Source organism: Bombina bombina, chromosome 1 (assembly GCF_027579735.1).
Source record: "Bombina bombina isolate aBomBom1 chromosome 1, aBomBom1.pri, whole genome shotgun sequence".
In the NCBI taxonomy this organism is placed as follows: domain Eukaryota; kingdom Metazoa; phylum Chordata; class Amphibia; order Anura; family Bombinatoridae; genus Bombina; species Bombina bombina.
The window spans coordinates 643,932,277-643,952,334 of NC_069499.1; the positions used below are offsets into that span (position 1 = coordinate 643,932,277).

Genomic DNA, 20,058 nt, shown 5'->3' on the forward strand with positions numbered 1-20,058 from the left:
CTCAATTATGGGGCATTCCGGACATGGATCTGATGGCGTCTCGTCAGAACTTCAAGGTTCCTTGCTACGGGTCCAGATCCAGGGATCCCAAGGCGACTCTAGTAGATGCACTAGTGGCACCTTGGACCTTCAACCTAGCTTATGTATTTCCACCGTTTCCTCTCATTCCCAGGCTGGTAGCCAGGATCAATCAGGAGAGGGCCTCGGTGATCTTGATAGCTCCTGCGTGGCCACGCAGGACTTGGTATGCAGACCTGGTGAATATGTCATCGGTTCCACCATGGAAGCTACCTTTTGAGACAGGACCTTCTTGTTCAGGGTCCATTCGAACATCCAAATCTGGTCTCCCTCCAGCTGACGGCTTGGAGGTTGAACGCTTGATTCTATCAAAGCGTGGGTTTTCAGATTCTGTGATAGATACTCTGGTTCAGGCCAGAAAACCGGTAACTAGAAAGATTTACCATAAAATATGGAAAAGATATATCTGTTGGTGTGAATCCAAAGGATTCCCATGGAATAAGACAAAAATTCCTAAGATTCTCTCCTTTCTACAAGAAGGTTTGGAGAAATGATTATCTGCAAGTTCTCTAAAGGGACAGATCTCTGCTTTATCTGTCTTACTACACAAAAGAATGGCAGCTGTGCCAGATGATCAAGCATTTGTTCAGGCTCTGGTTAGGATCAAGCCTGTTTACAGACTTTTGACTCCTCCCTGGAGTCTAAATCTAGTTCTTTCAGTTCTTCAAGGGGTTCCGTTTGAACCTTTACATTCCATAGATATTAAGTTACTATCTTGGAAAGTTTTGTTTTTGGTTGCTATTTCTCCAACATAGGTGTGTCCGGTCCACGGCGTCATCCTTACTTGTGGGATATTCTCTTCCCCAACAGGAAATGGCAAAGAGCCCAGCAAAGCTGGTCACATGATCCCTCCTAGGCTCCGCCTACCCCAGTCATTCTCTTTGCCGTTGTACAGGCAACATCTCCACGGAGATGGCTTAGAGTTTTTTAGTGTTTAACTGTAGTTTTTATTATTCAATCAAGAGTTTGTTATTTTGAAATAGTGCTGGTATGTACTATTTACTCAGAAACAGAAAAGAGATGAAGATTTCTGTTTGTATGAGGAAAATGATTTTAGCAACCGTCACTAAAATCCATGGCTGTTCCACACAGGACTGTTGAGAGCAATTAACTTCAGTTGGGGGAACAGTGAGCAGTCTCTTGCTGCTTGAGGTATGACACATTCTAACAAGACGATGTAATGCTGGAAGCTGTCATTTTCCCTATGGGATCCGGTAAGCCATGTTTATTACGATCGTAAATAAGGGCTTCAAAAAGGGCTTATTAAGACTGTAGACTTTTTCTGGGCTAAATCGATTCATTATTAACACATATTTAGCCTTGAGGAATCATTTTATCTGGGTATTTTGATATAATAATATCGGCAGGCACTGTTTTAGACACCTTATTCTTTAGGGGCTTTCCCAAAGCATAGGCAGAGCCTCATTTTCGCGCCGGTGTTGCGCACTTGTTTTTGAGAGGCATGGCATGCAGTCGCATGTGAGAGGAGCTCTGATACTTAGAAAAGACTTTCTGAAGGCGTCATTTGGTATCGTATTCCCCTTGGGGCTTGGTTGGGTCTCAGCAAAGCAGATACCAGGGACTGTAAAGGGGTTAAAGTTCAAAACGGCTCCGGTTCCGTTATTTTAAGGGTTAAAGCTTCCAAATTTGGTGTGCAATACTTTTAAGGCTTTAAGACACTGTGGTGAAAATTTGGTGAATTTTGAACAATTCCTTCATGTTTTTTCGCAATTGCAGTAATAAAGTGTGTTCAGTTTAAAATTTAAAGTGACAGTAACGGTTTTATTTTAAAACGTTTTTTGTACTTTATCAAGTTTATGCCTGTTTTACATGTCTGAACTACCAGATAGACTGTGTTCTGAATGTGGGGAAGCCAGAATTCCTATTCATTTAAATAAATGTGATTTATGTGACAATGACAATGATGCCCAGGATGATTCCTCAAGTGAGGGGAGTAAGCATGGTACTGCATCATTCCCTCCTTCGTCTACACGAGTCTTGCCCACTCAGGAGGCCCCTAGTACATCTAGCGCGCCAATACTCCTTACTATGCAACAATTAACGGCTGTAATGGATAATTCTGTCAAAAACATTTTAGCCAAAATGAACACTTATCAGCGTAAGCGCGACTGCTCTGTTTTAGATACTGAAGAGCATGACGACGCTGATAATAATATTTCTGAAGGGCCCCTAACCCAGTCTGATGGGGCCAGGGAGGTTTTGTCTGAGGGAGAAATTACTGATTCAGGGAACATTTCTCAACAAGCTGAACCTGATGTGATTGCATTTAAATTTAAGTTGGAACATCTCCGCATTCTGCTTAAGGAGGTATTATCCACTCTGGATGATTGTGACAAGTTGGTCATCCCAGAGAAACTATGTAAAATGGACAAGTTCCTAGAGGTGCCGGGGCTCCCAGAAGCTTTTCCTATACCCAAGCGGGTGGCGGACATTGTTAATAAAGAATGGGAAAGGCCCGGTATTCCTTTCGTCCCTCCCCCCATATTTAAAAAATTGTTTCCTATGGTCGACCCCAGAAAGGACTTATGGCAGACAGTCCCCAAGGTCGAGGGAGCGGTTTCCACTTTAAACAAACGCACCACTATACCCATAGAGGATAGTTGTGCTTTCAAAGATCCTATGGATAAAAAATTAGAAGGTTTGCTTAAAAAGATGTTTGTTCAGCAGGGTTACCTTCTACAACCAATTTCATGCATTGTCCCTGTCGCTACAGCCGCATGTTTCTGGTTCGATGAGCTGATAAAGGCGGTCGATAGTGATTCTCCTCCTTATGAGGAGATTATGGACAGAATCAATGCTCTCAAATTGGCTAATTCTTTCACCCTAGACGCCACTTTGCAATTGGCTAGGTTAGCGGCTAAGAATTCTGGGTTTGCTATTGTGGCGCGCAGAGCGCTTTGGTTGAAATCTTGGTCGGCTGATGCGTCTTCCAAGAACAAGCTACTTAACATTCCTTTCAAGGGGAAAACGCTGTTTGGCCCTGACTTGAAAGAGATTATCTCTGATATCACTGGGGGTAAGGGCCACGCCCTTCCTCAGGATCGGCCTTTCAAGGCAAAAAATAAACCTAATTTTCGTCCCTTTCGTAGAAACGGACCAGCCCAAAGTGCTACGTCCTCTAAGCAAGAGGGTAATACTTCTCAAGCCAAGCCAGCTTGGAGACCAATGCAAGGCTGGAACAAGGGAAAGCAGGCCAAGAAACCTGCCACTGCTACCAAGACAGCATGAAATGTTGGCCCCCGATCCGGGACCGGATCTGGTGGGGGGCAGACTCTCTCTCTTCGCTCAGGCTTGGGCAAGAGATGTTCTGGATCCTTGGGCGCTAGAAATAGTCTCCCAAGGTTATCTTCTGGAATTCAAGGGACTTCCCCCAAGGGGGAGGTTCCACAGGTCTCAGTTGTCTTCAGACCACATAAAAAGACAGGCATTCTTACATTGTGTAGAAGACCTGTTAAAAATGGGAGTGATTCATCCTGTTCCATTAAGAGAACAAGGGATGGGGTTCTACTCCAATCTGTTTATAGTTCCCAAAAAAGAGGGAACGTTCAGACCAATCTTAGATCTCAAGATCTTAAACAAGTTTCTCAAGGTTCCATCGTTCAAGATGGAAACCATTCGAACTATTCTTCCTTCCATCCAGGAAGGTCAATTCATGACCACGGTGGATTTAAAGGATGCGTATCTACATATTCCTATCCACAAGGAACATCATCGGTTCCTGAGGTTCGCATTCCTGGACAAACATTACCAGTTCGTGGCGCTTCCTTTCGGATTAGCCACTGCTCCAAGGATTTTCACAAAGGTACTAGGGTCCCTTCTAGCTGTGCTAAGACCAAGGGGCATTGCTGTAGTACCTTACTTGGACGACATTCTGATTCAAGCGTCGTCCCTTCCTCAAGCAAAGGCTCACACGGACATTGTCCTGGCCTTTCTCAGATCTCACGGATGGAAAGTGAACGTGGAAAAGAGTTCTCTATCTCCGTCAACAAGGGTTCCCTTCTTGGGAACAATAATAGACTCCTTAGAAATGAGGATTTTTCTGACAGAGGCCAGAAAAACAAAACTTCTAGACTCTTGTCGGATACTTCATTCCGTTCCTCTTCCTTCCATAGCTCAGTGCATGGAAGTGATCGGGTTGATGGTAGCGGCAATGGACATAGTTCCTTTTGCGCGCATTCATCTAAGACCATTACAACTGTGCATGCTCAGTCAGTGGAATGGGGACTATACAGACTTGTCTCCGAAGATACAAGTAAATCAGAGGACCAGAGACTCACTCCATTGGTGGCTGTCCCTGGACAACCTGTCACGAGGGATGACATTCCGCAGACCAGAGTGGGTCATTGTCACGACCGACGCCAGTCTGATGGGCTGGGGCGCGGTCTGGGGATCCCTGAAAGCTCAGGGTCTTTGGTCTCGGGAAGAATCTCTTCTACCGATAAATATTCTGGAACTGAGAGCGATATTCAATGCTCTCAAGGCTTGGCCTCAGCTTGCGAGGGCCAAGTTCATACGGTTTCAATCAGACAACATGACAACTGTTGCGTACATCAACCATCAGGGGGGAACAAGGAGTTCCCTGGCGATGGAAGAAGTGACCAAAATCATTCTATGGGCGGAGTCTCACTCCTGCCACCTGTCTGCTATCCACATCCCAGGAGTGGAAAATTGGGAAGCGGATTTTCTGAGTCGTCAGACATTGCATCCGGGGGAGTGGGAACTCCATCCGGAAATCTTTGCCCAAGTCACTCAGCTGTGGGGCATTCCAGACATGGATCTGATGGCCTCTCGTCAGAACTTCAAAGTTCCTTGCTACGGGTCCAGATCCAGGGATCCCAAGGCGGCTCTAGTGGATGCACTAGTAGCACCTTGGACCTTCAAACTAGCTTATGTGTTCCCGCCGTTTCCTCTCATCCCCAGGCTGGTAGCCAGGATCAATCAGGAAAGGGCGTCGGTGATCTTGATAGCTCCTGCGTGGCCACGCAGGACTTGGTATGCAGATCTGGTGAATATGTCATCGGCTCCACCTTGGAAGCTACCTTTGAGACGAGACCTTCTTGTTCAGGGTCCGTTCGAACATCCGAATCTGGTTTCACTCCAGCTGACTGCTTGGAGATTGAACGCCTGATCTTATCGAAGCGAGGGTTCTCAGATTCTGTTATCGATACTCTTGTTCAGGCCAGAAAGCCTGTAACTAGAAAGATTTACCACAAAATTTGGAAAAAATATATCTGTTGGTGTGAATCTAAAGGATTCCCTTGGGACAAGGTTAAGATTCCTAGGATTCTATCCTTCCTTCAAGAAGGATTGGAAAAAGGATTATCTGCAAGTTCCCTGAAGGGACAGATTTCTGCCTTGTCTGTGTTACTTCACAAAAAGCTGGCCGCTGTGCCAGATGTTCAAGCCTTTGTTCAGGCTCTGGTTAGAATTAAGCCTGTTTACAAACCTTTGACTCCTCCTTGGAGTCTCAATTTAGTTCTTTCAGTTCTTCAGGGGGTTCCGTTTGAACCCTTGCATTCCGTTGATATTAAGTTATTATCTTGGAAAGTTTTGTTTTTAGTTGCAATTTCTTCTGCTAGAAGAGTTTCAGAATTATCTGCTCTGCAGTGTTCTCCTCCTTATCTGGTGTTCCATGCAGATAAGGTGGTTTTACGTACTAAACCTGGTTTTCTTCCAAAAGTTGTTTCTAACAAAAACATTAACCAGGAGATTATCGTACCTTCTCTGTGTCCGAAACCAGTTTCAAAGAAGGAACGTTTGTTGCACAATTTGGATGTTGTTCGCGCTCTAAAATTCTATTTAGATGCTACAAAGGATTTTAGACAAACATCTTCCTTGTTTGTTGTTTATTCCGGTAAAAGGAGAGGTCAAAAAGCAACTTCTACCTCTCTCTCTTTTTGGATTAAAAGCATCATCAGATTGGCTTACGAGACTGCCGGACGGCAGCCTCCCGAAAGAATCACAGCTCATTCCACTAGGGCTGTGGCTTCCACATGGGCCTTCAAGAACGAGGCTTCTGTTGATCAGATATGTAGGGCAGCGACTTGGTCTTCACTGCACACTTTTACCAAATTTTACAAGTTTGATACTTTTGCTTCTTCTGAGGCTATTTTTGGGAGAAAGGTTTTGCAAGCCGTGGTGCCTTCCATTTAGGTGACCTGATTTGCTCCCTCCCTTCATCCGTGTCCTAAAGCTTTGGTATTGGTTCCCACAAGTAAGGATGACGCCGTGGACCGGACACACCTATGTTGGAGAAAACAGAATTTATGTTTACCTGATAAATTACTTTCTCCAACGGTGTGTCCGGTCCACGGCCCGCCCTGGTTTTTTTAATCAGGTCTGATAATTTATTTTCTTTAACTACAGTCACCACGGTACCATATGGTTTCTCCTATGCAAATATTCCTCCTTAACGTCGGTCGAATGACTGGGGTAGGCGGAGCCTAGGAGGGATCATGTGACCAGCTTTGCTGGGCTCTTTGCCATTTCCTGTTGGGGAAGAGAATATCCCACAAGTAAGGATGACGCCGTGGACCGGACACACCGTTGGAGAAAGTAATTTATCAGGTAAACATAAATTCTGTTTTCTTCTGCTAGAAGAGTTTCAGAGTTATCTGCTCTGCAGTGTTCTCCGCCCTATCTGGTGTTCCATGCAGATAAGGTGGTTTTGCTTACTAAGCCTGGTTTTCTTCCAAAGGTTGTTTCTAACAAGAATATTAACCAGGAGATAGTTGTACCTTCTTTATGTCCGAATCCAGTTTCAAAGAAGGAACGTTTGTTACACAATTTGGACGTAGTCCGTGCTCTAAAATTCTATTTAGAGGCTACAAAAGAATTCAGATAAAAATCTTCTTTGTTTGTGGTCTATTCTGGTAAAAGGAGAGGTCAAAAAGCGACTTCTACCTCTTTCCTTTTGGCTTAAAAGCATCATCCGATTGGCTTATGAGACTGCCGGACGGCAGCCTCCTGAAAGAATCACGGCTCACTCCACTAGGGCTGTGGCTTCCACATGGGCCTTCAAGAACGAGGCTTCTGTTGACCAGATATGTAAGGCATCGACTTGGTCTTCACTGCACACTTTTGCCAAATTTTACAAATTTGATACTTTTGCTTCTTCGGAGGCTATTTTTGGGAGAAAGGTTTTGCAAGCCGTGGTGCCTTCCGTTTAGGTAACCTGATTTGCTCCCTCCCTTCATCAGTGTCCTAAAGCTTTGGTATTGGTTCCCACAAGTAAGGATGACGCCGTGGACCGGACACACCAATGTTGGAGAAAACAGAATTTATGCTTACCTGATACATTACTTTCTCCAACGGTGTGTCCGGTCCCAGGCCCGCCCTGGTTTTTTAATCAGGTCTGATGAATTATTTTCTCTAACTACAGTTACCACGGTACCATATGGTTTCTCCTATATTTTTCCTCCTGTCAGTCGGTCGAATGACTGGGGTGGGCAGAGCCTAGGACGGACTATATGGCCAGCTTTGCTGGGACTCTTTGCCATTTCCTGTTGGGGAAGAGATATTCCCACAAGTAAGGATGACGTCGTGGACCGGACACACCGTTGGAGAAAGTAATTTATCAGGTAAGCATAAATTCTGTTTTTTTAACCTGGACTTTAATTCATTAAAGTTTACAATCACTTTAGTCTATATCACTTTACCATTACTATTTCAAATTGTACGTGCACAATTTGCCATGTGAGAAAAGGAAAATTTAAAAGGTAAGAGTCAATAGTATATGGAGAAACTTAACATACTAAAATATTCATGCAATAGGTGGGCAGAACTAGGCGCCCATTTTTGGCTCCTAACGAACAATTCATTTTTTTAAATGTTTCATGTACTTCTTACAAGCTTATAGTTGTGAGACCAGTTGCAATAAATCTAATGAATTTGTGACTGATTTCTTATATTGAGATCTTGCTGAAAATGGGTTTATGTAGTATGCCTAATAAGGTGAACGCTTTAAGGGACATGAAATCCAATAATTTTTCTTTCATGATTCATACAGAACATAAAACATGATTTTAAACAACTTTTCAATGTACTATTATCTCATTTGCTTAATTCTGTTAAATTCCTTAGTTTAAAAGCATACCTAGGTAGGCTCAGGAGCAGCAATGCATTACTGAGAGCTACTGATTAGTGGCTGCACATAAATGGCTCTTTTCATTGGTTTACTAGATGTGATAACTCCCAGTATTGCACTTCTGCTCCTTCAAAAAAGTATACAAAGAGAATGGAGCAAATTTGATAGAAGTAAATTGGAAAGTTGTTTAAAATCACATGCACTATCTGAATCATACAAAAAAAATGGGTTTAATATCCCTTTTAAAGAAATGCTGAAATGAACAGGTCATTTTATTTCTTGTTTAAAATTAACTTAAACTAATGTTGTAATAGTTTCAATACACAACCTTCAATCAAGTGTGATGGCACTGCAAGCTAAATTAATAAGAACTGTGCAGTTTGCTACGTTTTGTTACTTTTATATTTCTTTGTCTCAGATACCTTGCAATGGAAAAGCAGCTGATCGAATCCATCAGGATGGAATCCACATTCTTGTTAATATGAATGGCTATACCAAGGGGGCTCGCAATGAATTGTTTGCTCTCAGGGCAGCTCCTATTCAGGTATCTGACTTTTTATATGAAAGGAAGACTGTTTCTAAAGTATCTTTGGGACACCAAGTCATAGTTCCTTTCTTAAACACATCTGTATAAATTAAACATCAGCCATAGTTTTCTAGGTAATTTAGTAATTATGGTTTCCTTCCCCCTCTTCTAATCTATCTCTAATTTGAAGGAGAAATTGAGCTTATTCATAATTGTGTAGAGGTATCTCCTCCAACAAATAATTTGATTATTCTAGACAACCTGTTTCCATTTGCTTTTAATGACTGTTCAGAGTTGCTGAAAACTTAATAGAAATAATTTATTTTTATCGTCTTATTTACAAAGTGTACATATATAATATTTATTGATAACATTTTTTTTGTTAGGCTATGTGGCTGGGATATCCTGGAACAAGTGGTGCTCCATTCATGGATTACATAATAAGTGACAAAGAAACATCTCCTATTGAGGTTGCTGAACAATATTCTGAAAAACTGGCTTACATGCCCAACACTTTCTTTATTGGTGACCATGCCAACATGTTTCCCCATTTAAAGGTATACCCAAAACACAAAGGTTTACCATATTTTATGTACTCAACAGAACCACAGCACTTCTTGTTTATTATTTCAGTATTGGTCTCCTTTTCCTTTTAACTCGTCTAACATCAAGTGCAATAATATGAAACTGGATTATCAATGCATATGGCACATATTACTGAAAATCCTCAGTGTGGTAGTAGAATGGAACTTTTATGTATTTTAAGATGTTGGCCAAAACCACTATTTAGGTCAAATTCAGCAGATATATTAGAAGTTATGTTGTTCATTGTTGAAGTTTTAAAGCCAGAAGTAAAGATACCCTCTACTTTCTGAAATAGAGGTTTTGTATCTCATTTATATTTTTACTTTCTTTGTCATTCTTCACAGAAAAAAGCAGTGATAGACTTCAAATCCAATGGCCATATTTATGACAACAGGATAGTTCTTAATGGAATTGATCTAAAAGCTTTTCTGGAAACTTTGCCAGATGTGAAAATTGTGAAGGTGAGCTTTTTTTTTTACTGTGCTTTTATATGTTAGATGTAAGAGATATGTATGTCCTACTAGTGCGCCAACTAACACCTATATGCCCGGAAGAGGCGAAACCTAGCTTTCGCCTATTAGAGAGTGGTTATACAGAAATAAAGTGACCAGGCGCCAACTAACGGAGGCTAGGTGTAAACGTGGAGATCTAAAAACAGTTCAAATTTAATAACATAAAAACAAATATAAAATATAAACAAATGCTAAAAACAATGTTGATGATGTTAAAAAATCAAGCAATATGCACAATTCCTAGTTCATGGATCCATGAAGGTACAAAACTAAAACTTGTTACAGTAATAGTATACAAGATACAAGATATGTGATTTAATATATTATTATGAAGGTACAGAACTGAAACTTGTTACAGTAATAGTATACAAGGTACAAAATATGTGATTTAATAGATTACTATCTAAGGCTACAGGAGCTATTAATGAGGATAAATGGTGCAATGTTGTGCAAAAAAATCTGTCCAAAACAAATCAAGTTGATATCTAAACACAGATAGATATCTGAAAACAAACAAGTTCAAAACAGATTGATCCAAATATAATCAATGTGGAAAAAAAGTGAAAAAAAAAAAAGGTCAAATGTGTAAAACGTTTACAGGGGGTATCAGTCCACAAAGTGTTCAATTTTTTTTTATATATATTAGTGAACGAAAATAATCCAAGTGATGTGTTGGAACCTTTGGTCCTGGTTCTCCTAGTAGAAAGGGGTGGAATCACAGGATAGGGAAAAAAACCATGGTGAAAACAAAAATACAAAAAGAAAATAGGTCGAAAAAATATGTTGAAAAAACCTGTGGAAAGAAAAATACAAACAATGTGTAGCAGGTTCACAGATAACTCCCAATGGAAATGTGCTTACCAATCTACGCGTTTCGGCCCCTCTAGGCCTTTATCAAGACTGGTTATTAGTACTTACTGTTGGCCTTTTATAGCTATCTGACCGGATGTCTGGTTTAAAGACACTTCCGGTTTCGCTGCTACCTATTAATGTAAATATTATGAATAATTTCTATTCCCAAAGTCCCTATTTGTAAGAAACCTTGTGTGATAGTTGTTTGTTGCTCTTAAATCTTTTAGGAAATAAAAATGCAATTGTTTGTTCCTAATTCGTGTAGCCTCCGTAACTTGGTGACGTCACTTCCGGTCGGAACAAATTGCCGTTAGTTACAGCTTATTTTAAATATACTGAATTGTATGCTTTCTACTTGCTAGAATATGTAAATAAGTATTTAAATATTTCAGGCTACCTGATGTCAATTATCCTTAAAAAGTATGGGTGTTTATACTCATCGTATCATCTATTCTTTATATGCCGATTTCTGAGCTATCCGATTGGTTGTGACGTCACCTATTGGCCGCAAGGGGATTGGATAAGCTTATGGATGTATATGTATAATATGTCATACCAGCAGTGTTCTCTTGATTATATATAGTGTGAGCTCAGGGGATATCTTTCTATTCATAGTGATACTCAAAATCTTAATCTTATATCGTAAAGAATATGTTTTAATTTACCGATTTCAGGCTATTAGTATGCCGATTTTTCAGCTTTCCTATTGGTGGTATTCTCCTGTGAGTCACGGCGTAATCGGGTTTGCTTGTCAGTTATATAGTCTGCTAATCATTCTTGTGTTATATCTATGTATAACTGAGAGATACGTATTTGTCTTATAATAAGGATTCTAATAAGTATTTCAAATTCCCTGAAGGATCACACAGTAAACACACAGTAAGAAATTTATATGCTCCACTTCAGCGATAATAAACATTCACTTGTATTTATATTAGGATAATGTAATTTATATTTATATATATATATATATGAGAATGGATCGGGATAGGTTTGAAATGAACCAACAACATATATCTATGCCCATCAGAATCCTTATTACAAGACAAATACGTATCTCTGTTATACATAGATATAACACAAGAATGATTAGCAGACTATATAACTGACAAGCAAACCCGATTACGCCGTGACTCACAGGAGAATACCACCAATAGGAAAGCTGAAAAATCGGCATACTAATAGTCTGAAATCGGTAAATTTAAACATTCTTTACGATATAAGATTAAGATTTTGAGTATCACTATGAATAGAAAGATATCCCCTGAGCTCACACTATATATAATAAAGAGAACACTGCTGGTATGACATCTAATACATATACATCCATAAGCTTATCCAATCCCCTTGCGGCCAATAGGTGACGTCACAACCAATCGGATAGCTCAGAAATCGGCATATAAAGAATAGATACGATGAGTATAAACACCCATACTTTTTAAGGATAATTGACATTAGGTAGCCTGAAATATTTAAATACTTATTTACATATTCTAGCAAGTAGAAAGCATACAATTCAGTATATTTAAAATAAGCTGTAACTAACGGCAATTTGTTCCGACCGGAAGTGACGTCACCAAGTTACGGAGGCTACACGAATTAGGAACAAACAATTGCATTTTTATTTCCTAAAAGATTTAAGAGCAACAAACAACTATCACACAAGGTTTCTTACAAATAGGGACTTTGGGAATAGAAATTATTCATAATATTTACATTAATAGGTAGCAGCGAAACCGGAAGTGTCTTTAAACCAGACATCCGGTCAGATAGCTATAAAAGGCCAACAGTAAGTACTAATAACCAGTCTTGATAAAGGCCTAGAGGGGCCGAAACGCGTAGACTGGTAAGCACATTTCCATTGGGAGTTATCTGTGAACCTGCTACACATTGTTTGTATTTTTCTTTCCACAGGTTTTTTCAACATATTTTTTCGACCTATTTTCTTTTTGTATTTTTGTTTTCACCATGGTTTTTTTCCCTATCCTGTGATTCCACCCCTTTCTACTAGGAGAACCAGGACCAAAGGTTCCAACACATCACTTGGATTATTTTCGTTCACTAATACATAAAAAAAATTTTGAACACTTTGTGGACTGATACCCCCTGTAAACGTTTTACACATTTGACCTTTTTTTTTTTTTTTTTTTTTTCAATTTTTTTACACATTGATTATATTTGGATCAATCTGATTTGAACTTGTTTGTTTTCAGATATCTATCTGTGTTTAGATATCAACTTGATTTGTTTTGGACACCACATCACTGAATTTGGACACATTTTTTTGCACAACATTGCACCATTTATCCTCATTAATAGCTCCTGTAGCCTTAGATAGTAATCTATTAAATCACATATTTTGTACCTTGTATACTATTACTGTAACAAGTTTCAGTTCTGTACCTTCATAATAATATATTAAATCACATATCTTGTATCTTGTATACTATTACTGTAACAAGTTTTAGTTTTGTACCTTCATGGATCCATGAACTAGGAATTGTGCATATTGCTTGATTTTTTTAACATCATAAACATTGTTTTTAGTATTTGTTTATATTTTATATTTGTTTTTATGTTATTAAATTTGAACTGTTTTTAGATCTCCACGTTTACACCTAGCCTCCGTTAGTTGGCGCCTGGTCACTTTATTTCTGTATATGTTAGATGTAAAATGGTTTTAATTACGTTTTTGTTTTTTTTTCGTATGCGTTTTGTTTGTCTAAAATGTAAAATCACATTACACTTGCAAAATCTATTTTCTTTCTAATGACACAGTGAGTCCACGGATCATCTAATTACTATTGGGAATATCACTCCTGCCCAGCAGGAGGCGGCAAAGAGCACCACAGCAAAGCTGTTAAATATCACCTCCCTTCCCTCCAACCCCAGTCATTCTCTTTGCCTACGTTAGAGCAAAGAAGTGGTAAAGTTTGGGTGTTAGAAGATTCTTCAAGCAAGACTTTTTTTTTTTTAGCAGTGCAAGATATAAAATATAAAGAGAGGCGGTCTTACACTGTGTTCAGGACCTTTCAGACCTGGGAGTGATAGTTCCTGTTCCAATGCAGGAACAAGGTCTGGGGTTTTACTCCAATCTGTTCATGGTTCCCAAAAAAGAGGGAACTTTCAGACTAATTCTAGATCTCAAAAGTCTAAACAAATTCCTCAGCGCACCGTCCTTCAAGATGGAAACTATTCGTTCCATTCTTCCCTTGGTTCAAGAGGGTCAATTTATGACAACGGTAGATTTTAACGGACGTGTACCTACATGTTCCCATCCACAGGGATCATCACAGGTTTCTGAGGTTTGGATTCCTAGACAAACACTTCCAGTTTGAGGCTCTTCCATTCGGCCTTGCCACAGCTCCCAGAATTTTTTCAAAGGTTTTGGGATCCCTGTTGACGTTGCTCAGGTTGCGGGGCATTGCAGTTGCGCCTTTTCTGGACAACATCCTGATTCAGGCGCCATCCTTTCAACAAGCGAACTCCCACACAGAGATACTGTTATCCTTCTTGCGATCTCACGGATGGAAGGTGAATTTGGTAAAAGAGTTCCTTAATTCCAACTACAAGGGTGTTTTTTTTTTTGGGAACCATAATAGATTCCCCATCAATGAAAATTTTTCTGACACACGTCAGGAAATCAAAGATTTTCAGTTCTTGTCTGGCGCTTCAGTCCTCTCCTCGGCCAACAGTGGCTCAATGTAAAAAGGTAATCGGTCTGATGGTAGCTGCCCTTGACATCATTCCGTTTGCCCGTTTCCACCTCGGACCAGTTATGCATGCTCAGGCAGTGGAACGGAGATTATGCGGATCTGTCTCCACGATTACATCTGGATCAGGAGACAAGGGACTCTCTTCTTGGTGGTTGTCTCAGGATCATCCCTCCCTGGGAACCTGCTTCCGCAGACCCACCTGGGTGGTTTTGACATCTGGCGCCAGCCTGTTGGGATGGGGAGCAGTCTGGGGCTCTCTAAAGGCTCAGGGACTTGGACTCAAAAGGAGTCGGTTCTACCTATAAATATTCTGGAGCTGAGAGCAATCTTCAATGCTCTCCTGGCCTGGCTTCAGTTAGCTTTGGCCTGGTTTATCAGGTTCCAGTCGGACAACATAACTTCAGTGGCTTACATCAACCATCAGGGGGGAACTTTGAGTTCCTTGGCCATGACAGAGGTAGCCAAGATTATTCAGTGTGCGGAGACCCACAACTGCTGTCTGTCGACGATCCAAATTCCAGGAGTGGACAATTGGGAAGCGGATTTCTTTCATGTAATTGGCAAGAGTCCATGAGCTAGTGACATATGGGATATACAATCCTACCAGGAGGGGCAAAGTTTCCCAAACCTCAAAATGCCTATAAATACACCCCTCACCACACCCACAATTCAGTTTTACAAACTTTGCCTCCTATGGAGGTGGTAAAGTAAGTTTGTGCTAAGATTTCTACGTTGATATGCGCTTCTCAGCATTGTTGAAGCCCGATTCCTCTGAGTACAGCGAATGTCAGAGGGACGGGAAGGGAGTATCACTTATTGAATACGATGATTTCCCTAACGGGGGTCTTTTTCATGGGTTCTCTGTTATTGGTCGTAGAGATTCAGCTCCTATCTCCCTTTTCAGAATGACGATATACTCTCAATTTACCATTACCTCTACTGATAACTGTTTCTGTACTGGTTTGGCTATCTGCTATATGTTGATGGGTGTCTATTGGTAAGTATGTTTTTTATTACTTAAGACACCTCAGCTATGGTTTGTCACTTTATGCATTTATATAAAGTTCTAAATATATGTATTGTACTTATATTTGTAAGGAAAGGAAACCCAGAATATGATAGGCAGTCTGTATTTGTATTAACAACAAAAAGGTATCAAATAAAGTGCAAGGTGCTAAAAAGAAACTCTCAAGTTCCTTGGTATATCACTCATTCACTCGCTCCAGCGTGGACAATGGAGATCTCACTCACCCAATCCAATGGAGAAGGCGGGTATCGCCATTCGCGGCTGTAGATTCAATCCGGACACCTCTAAGGGGGCTCGGCCCAATTCCGGCCAATGGAACACACTCTGGAACGAGGCAGAGATCCCTTGCTCCGCCTCAACTTATTCCAGACACTTGTTCCTCCGATAGAATACAGTATCCCTCCGCCAGTGACGTAGTGAAAAACAGTTCCTGCTTGCAATAGGGAACTGCCAAATGTAGAAAAGCACACAATGCAATCCTCTTTGAAGAGTATAAGCTCGTAATGCACAGCAGGAAACAGCCAAACTCCGGACAATAATAGCTTGAAAAGAGAAAGTGGAGGCTGTTTCCTTAAAATTAATTCCTTTATTTATTCAGTTTAAAACCGGCAAACACAGCAAGGATAGGGTATGGTGTAGAAGGCGCAGCACAGTCTGGCTTACGCGTTTCGGATGAAATCCGTAGTCATAGCCTACTGTGCTGTGCTCCACACCTGCTTAAAACTAGTTAAAACAAATGTGATTGTGTTTGCCGGTTTTAAACTGAATAAATAAAGGAATTAATTTTAAGGAAACAGCCTCCACTTTCTCTTTTCAAGCTTGTACTTATATTTGCCATGAGTCAGGTTCATGTATTTCCTTCTGCAGACTGTCAGTTTCATATTTGGGAATATAAACATCTTTTTTAGAAAAAAATTTCTTACCTGGGGTTTAGTCTTTTTTTCAATTGACTACTTCTTGCAAATTGTGGGTGGCATTAGGCCCACGGGTGCGTCAAATGCTAAACTTTATTGCGGCATTCTTGGCGCGAAAATATTTTTGGCGCGAAAAAATATGTTTGATGCAACTTCGTAATTTCCGGCGTCATACTTGACGCCGAGACCTTTCACACGGTTGCGTCATTAGTGACGCGAGTGTGTCATTCCGGTTATTTTTGGCGCCAAAAAGTTTACGTTACGTTGTGCGTCATTCTTGGCGCCAAACTTTTTTTCAACGGCCTACAGAATTAACTGCCCTGAGGTATGTTCAGTATATTATTTTCTAGAGGAGGTATAGCAGTAGCCCCTTACCTAGACGACATTCTAATACAGGCGTCAAATTTTCAAATTGCCAGGTCCCATACAGACATTGTTCTGGCATTCCTGAGGTCGCATGGGTGGAAAGTGAACGAAGAAAAGAGTTCTCTATCCCCTCTCACAAGAGTTTCCTTCCTAGGAACTTTGATAGATTCTGTAGAAATGAAGATTTACTTGACAGAGGCCAGGTTGTCAAAACTTCTAAATTCCTGCCGTGTTCTTTATTCTACTTCTCGCCCTTCAGTGGCTCAGTGAATGGAAGTAATCGGCTTAATGGTAGCGGCAATGGACATAGTGCCGTTTGCCCGCCTACATCTCAGACCGCTGCAACTCTGCATGCTCAGTCAGTGGAATGGGGATTACACAGATTTGTCCCCTCTACTAAATCTGGATCAAGAGACCATGGATTCTCTTCTCTGGTGGCTATCTCGGGTCCATCTGTCCAAGGGTATGACCTTCCACAGGCCAGATTGGACAATAGTAACGACAGATGCCAGCCTTCTGGGCTGGGGTGCAGTCTGGAGCTCCCTGAAAGCTCAGGGCTTGTGGACTCAGGAGGAGACACTCCTTCCGATAAACATTCTGGAACTAAGAGCGATATTCAATGCTCTTCAGGCTTGGCCTCGGCTAGCTGCGGTCAGGTTCATCAGATTTCAGTCGGACAATATCACGACTGTAGCCTACATAAACCATCAAGGGGGAACAAGGAGTTCCCTAGCAATGTTGCAGGTTTCAAAAATAATTCTATGGGCAGAGGTTCACTCTTGCCATCTATCAGCTATCCATATCCCAGGAGTAGAGAACTGGGAGGCAGATTTTCTAAGTCGACAGACTTTTCATCCGGGGCAGTGGGAACTCCATCCGGAGGTGTTTGCACAGTTGATTCAACTTTGGGGCAAACCAGAACTGGATCTCATGGCGTCTCGTCAGAACGCCAAGCTTCCTTGTTACGGATCCAGGTCCAGGGATCCCAAGGCAGCGCTGATAGATGCTCTAGCAGCACCTTGGTCTTTCAACCTGGCTTATGTGTTTCCACCGTTTCCTCTGCTCCCTCGTCTGATTGCCAAGATCAGGCAGGAGAGAGGTTCAGTGATTTTTATAGCACCTGCGTGGCCACGCAGGACTTGGTATGCAGATCTGGTGGACATGTCATCCCTTCCACCATGGACTCTACCGCTGAGGCAGGACTTTCTACTTCAGGATCCTTTCAACCATCCAAATCTAATTTCTCTGCGTCTGACTGCTTGGAGATTGAACGCTTGATTTGATCAAAACGTGATTTCTCCGAGTCAGTCATTGATACCTTAATTCAGGCTCGATAGCCTGTCACCAGGAAAATTTATCATAAGATATGGTGTAAATATATTCATTGGTGTAAATCCAAGGGTTACTCATGGAGTAAAGTCAGGATTCCCAGGATATTATCTTTTCTCCAAGAAGGATTGGAGAGGGGATTGTCAGCTAGTTCTTTAAAGGGACAGAATTCTGCTCTGTCTATTCTTTTGCACAAGCGTCTGGCGGATGTTCCAGACGTTCAGGCGTTTTGTCAGGCTTTAGTTAGAATCAAGCCTGTGTTTAAACCTGTTGCTCCGCCATGGAGTTTAAATTTAGTTCTTAAAGTTCTTCAAGGGGTTCCGTTTGAACCTCTAAATTCCATAGATATCAAGCTTTTATCTTGGAAAGTTCTGTTTCTGGTAGCTATCTCTTCGGCTCGAAGAGTTTCAGAGTTATCTGCCTTGCAGTGTGATTCCCCTTATCTGATCTTCCATGCAGATAAAGTAGTTTTGCGTACCAAACCTGGGTTTCTTCCTAAGGTGGTATCTAATAAGAATATCAATCAGGAGATTGTTGTTCCGTCACTGTCCTAATCCTTCTTCAAAGAAAGAACCGTCTTTTACACAATTTTGACGTGGTTCATGCTTTAAAGTTTTATTTACAAGCTACTAAAGATTTTCGTCAAACATCTGCATTGTTTGTTGTCTACTTTGAACAGAGGAGAGGCCAGAAGGCTTCAGCAACTTCTTTCTTTTTGGTTAAGAAGTATAATCCGCTTAGCTTATGAGACTGCTGGCCAGCAGCCTCCTGAAAGAATTACAGCTCATTCCACTAGAGCGGTGGGTTCCACATGGGCTTTTAAAAATGAGGCTTCTGTTGAACAGATTTGTAAGGCGGCGACTTGGTCTTCGCTTCATACTTTTCTCCAACATAGGTGTGTCCGGTCCACGGCGTCATCCTTACTTGTGGGATATTCTCTTCCCCAACAGGAAATGGCAAAGAGCCCAGCAAAGCTGGTCACATGATCCCTCCTAGGCTCCGCCTACCCCAGTCATTCTCTTTGCCGTTGTACAGGCAACATCTCCACGGAGATGGCTTAGAGTTTTTTAGTGTTTAACTGTAGTTTTTCATTATTCAATCAAGAGTTTGTTATTTTCAAATAGTGCTGGTACGTACTATTTACTCAGAAACAGAAAAGAGATGAAGAATTCTGTTTGTATGAGGAAAATGATTTTAGCAACCGTAACTAAAATCCATGGCTGTTCCACACAGGACTGTTGAGAGCAATTAACTTCAGTTGGGGGAACAGTTTGCAGTCTCTTGCTGCTTGAGGTATGACACATTCTAACAAGACGATGTAATGCTGGAAGCTGTCATTTTCCCTATGGGATCCGGTAAGCCATGTTTATTACGATTGTAAATAAGGGCTTCACAAGGGCTTATTTAAACTGTAGACTTTTTTTGGGCTAAATCGATTGATATTAACACTTATTTAGCCTTGAGGAATCATTTATTCTGGGTATTTTGATTTAATAATATCGGCAGGCACTGTTTTAGACACCTTATTCTTTAGGGGCTTTCCCAAAGCATAGGCAGAGTCTCATTTTCGCGCCGGTGTTGCGCACTTGTTTTTGAGAGGCATGGCATGCAGTCGCATGTGAGAGGAGCTCTGATACTTATAAAAGACTTCTGAAGGCGTCATTTGGTATCGTATTCCCCTTTGGGTTTGGTTGGGTCTCAGCAAAGCAGATACCAGGGACTGTAAAGGGGTTTAAAGCTTAAAACGGCTCCGGTTCCGTTATTTTAAGGGTTAAAGCTTCCAAAATTGGTGTGCAATATTTTCAAGGCTTTAAGACGCTGTGGTGAAAATTTGGTGAATTTTGAACAATTCCTTCATGTTTTTTCGCAATTGCAGTAATAAAGTGTGTTCAGTTTAAAATTTAAAGTGACAGTAACGGTTTTATTTTAAAACGTTTTTTGTACTTTCTGATCAAGTTTATGCCTGTTTAACATGTCTGAACTACCAGATAGACTGTGTTCTGAATGTGGGGAAGCCAGAATTCCTATTCATTTAAATAAATGTGA

At 41.0% G+C, this 20,058-nt stretch overlaps 1 protein-coding gene across 2 annotated transcripts in view; it reads left to right on the forward strand.

Moving 5' to 3' along the window:
* Nucleotides 1–20,058, forward strand: part of OGT (O-linked N-acetylglucosamine (GlcNAc) transferase) — a 138,858-nt gene that overhangs the window by 92,323 nt on the left and 26,477 nt on the right. For both annotated transcript variants that reach the window (XM_053699104.1, XM_053699105.1), the window contains exons 15-17: nt 8,604–8,729; nt 9,098–9,268; nt 9,641–9,757. In XM_053699104.1, the coding sequence (XP_053555079.1) occupies nt 8,604–8,729; nt 9,098–9,268; nt 9,641–9,757 (414 nt within the window). The remainder of the gene's footprint in view (nt 1–8,603; nt 8,730–9,097; nt 9,269–9,640; nt 9,758–20,058) is intronic.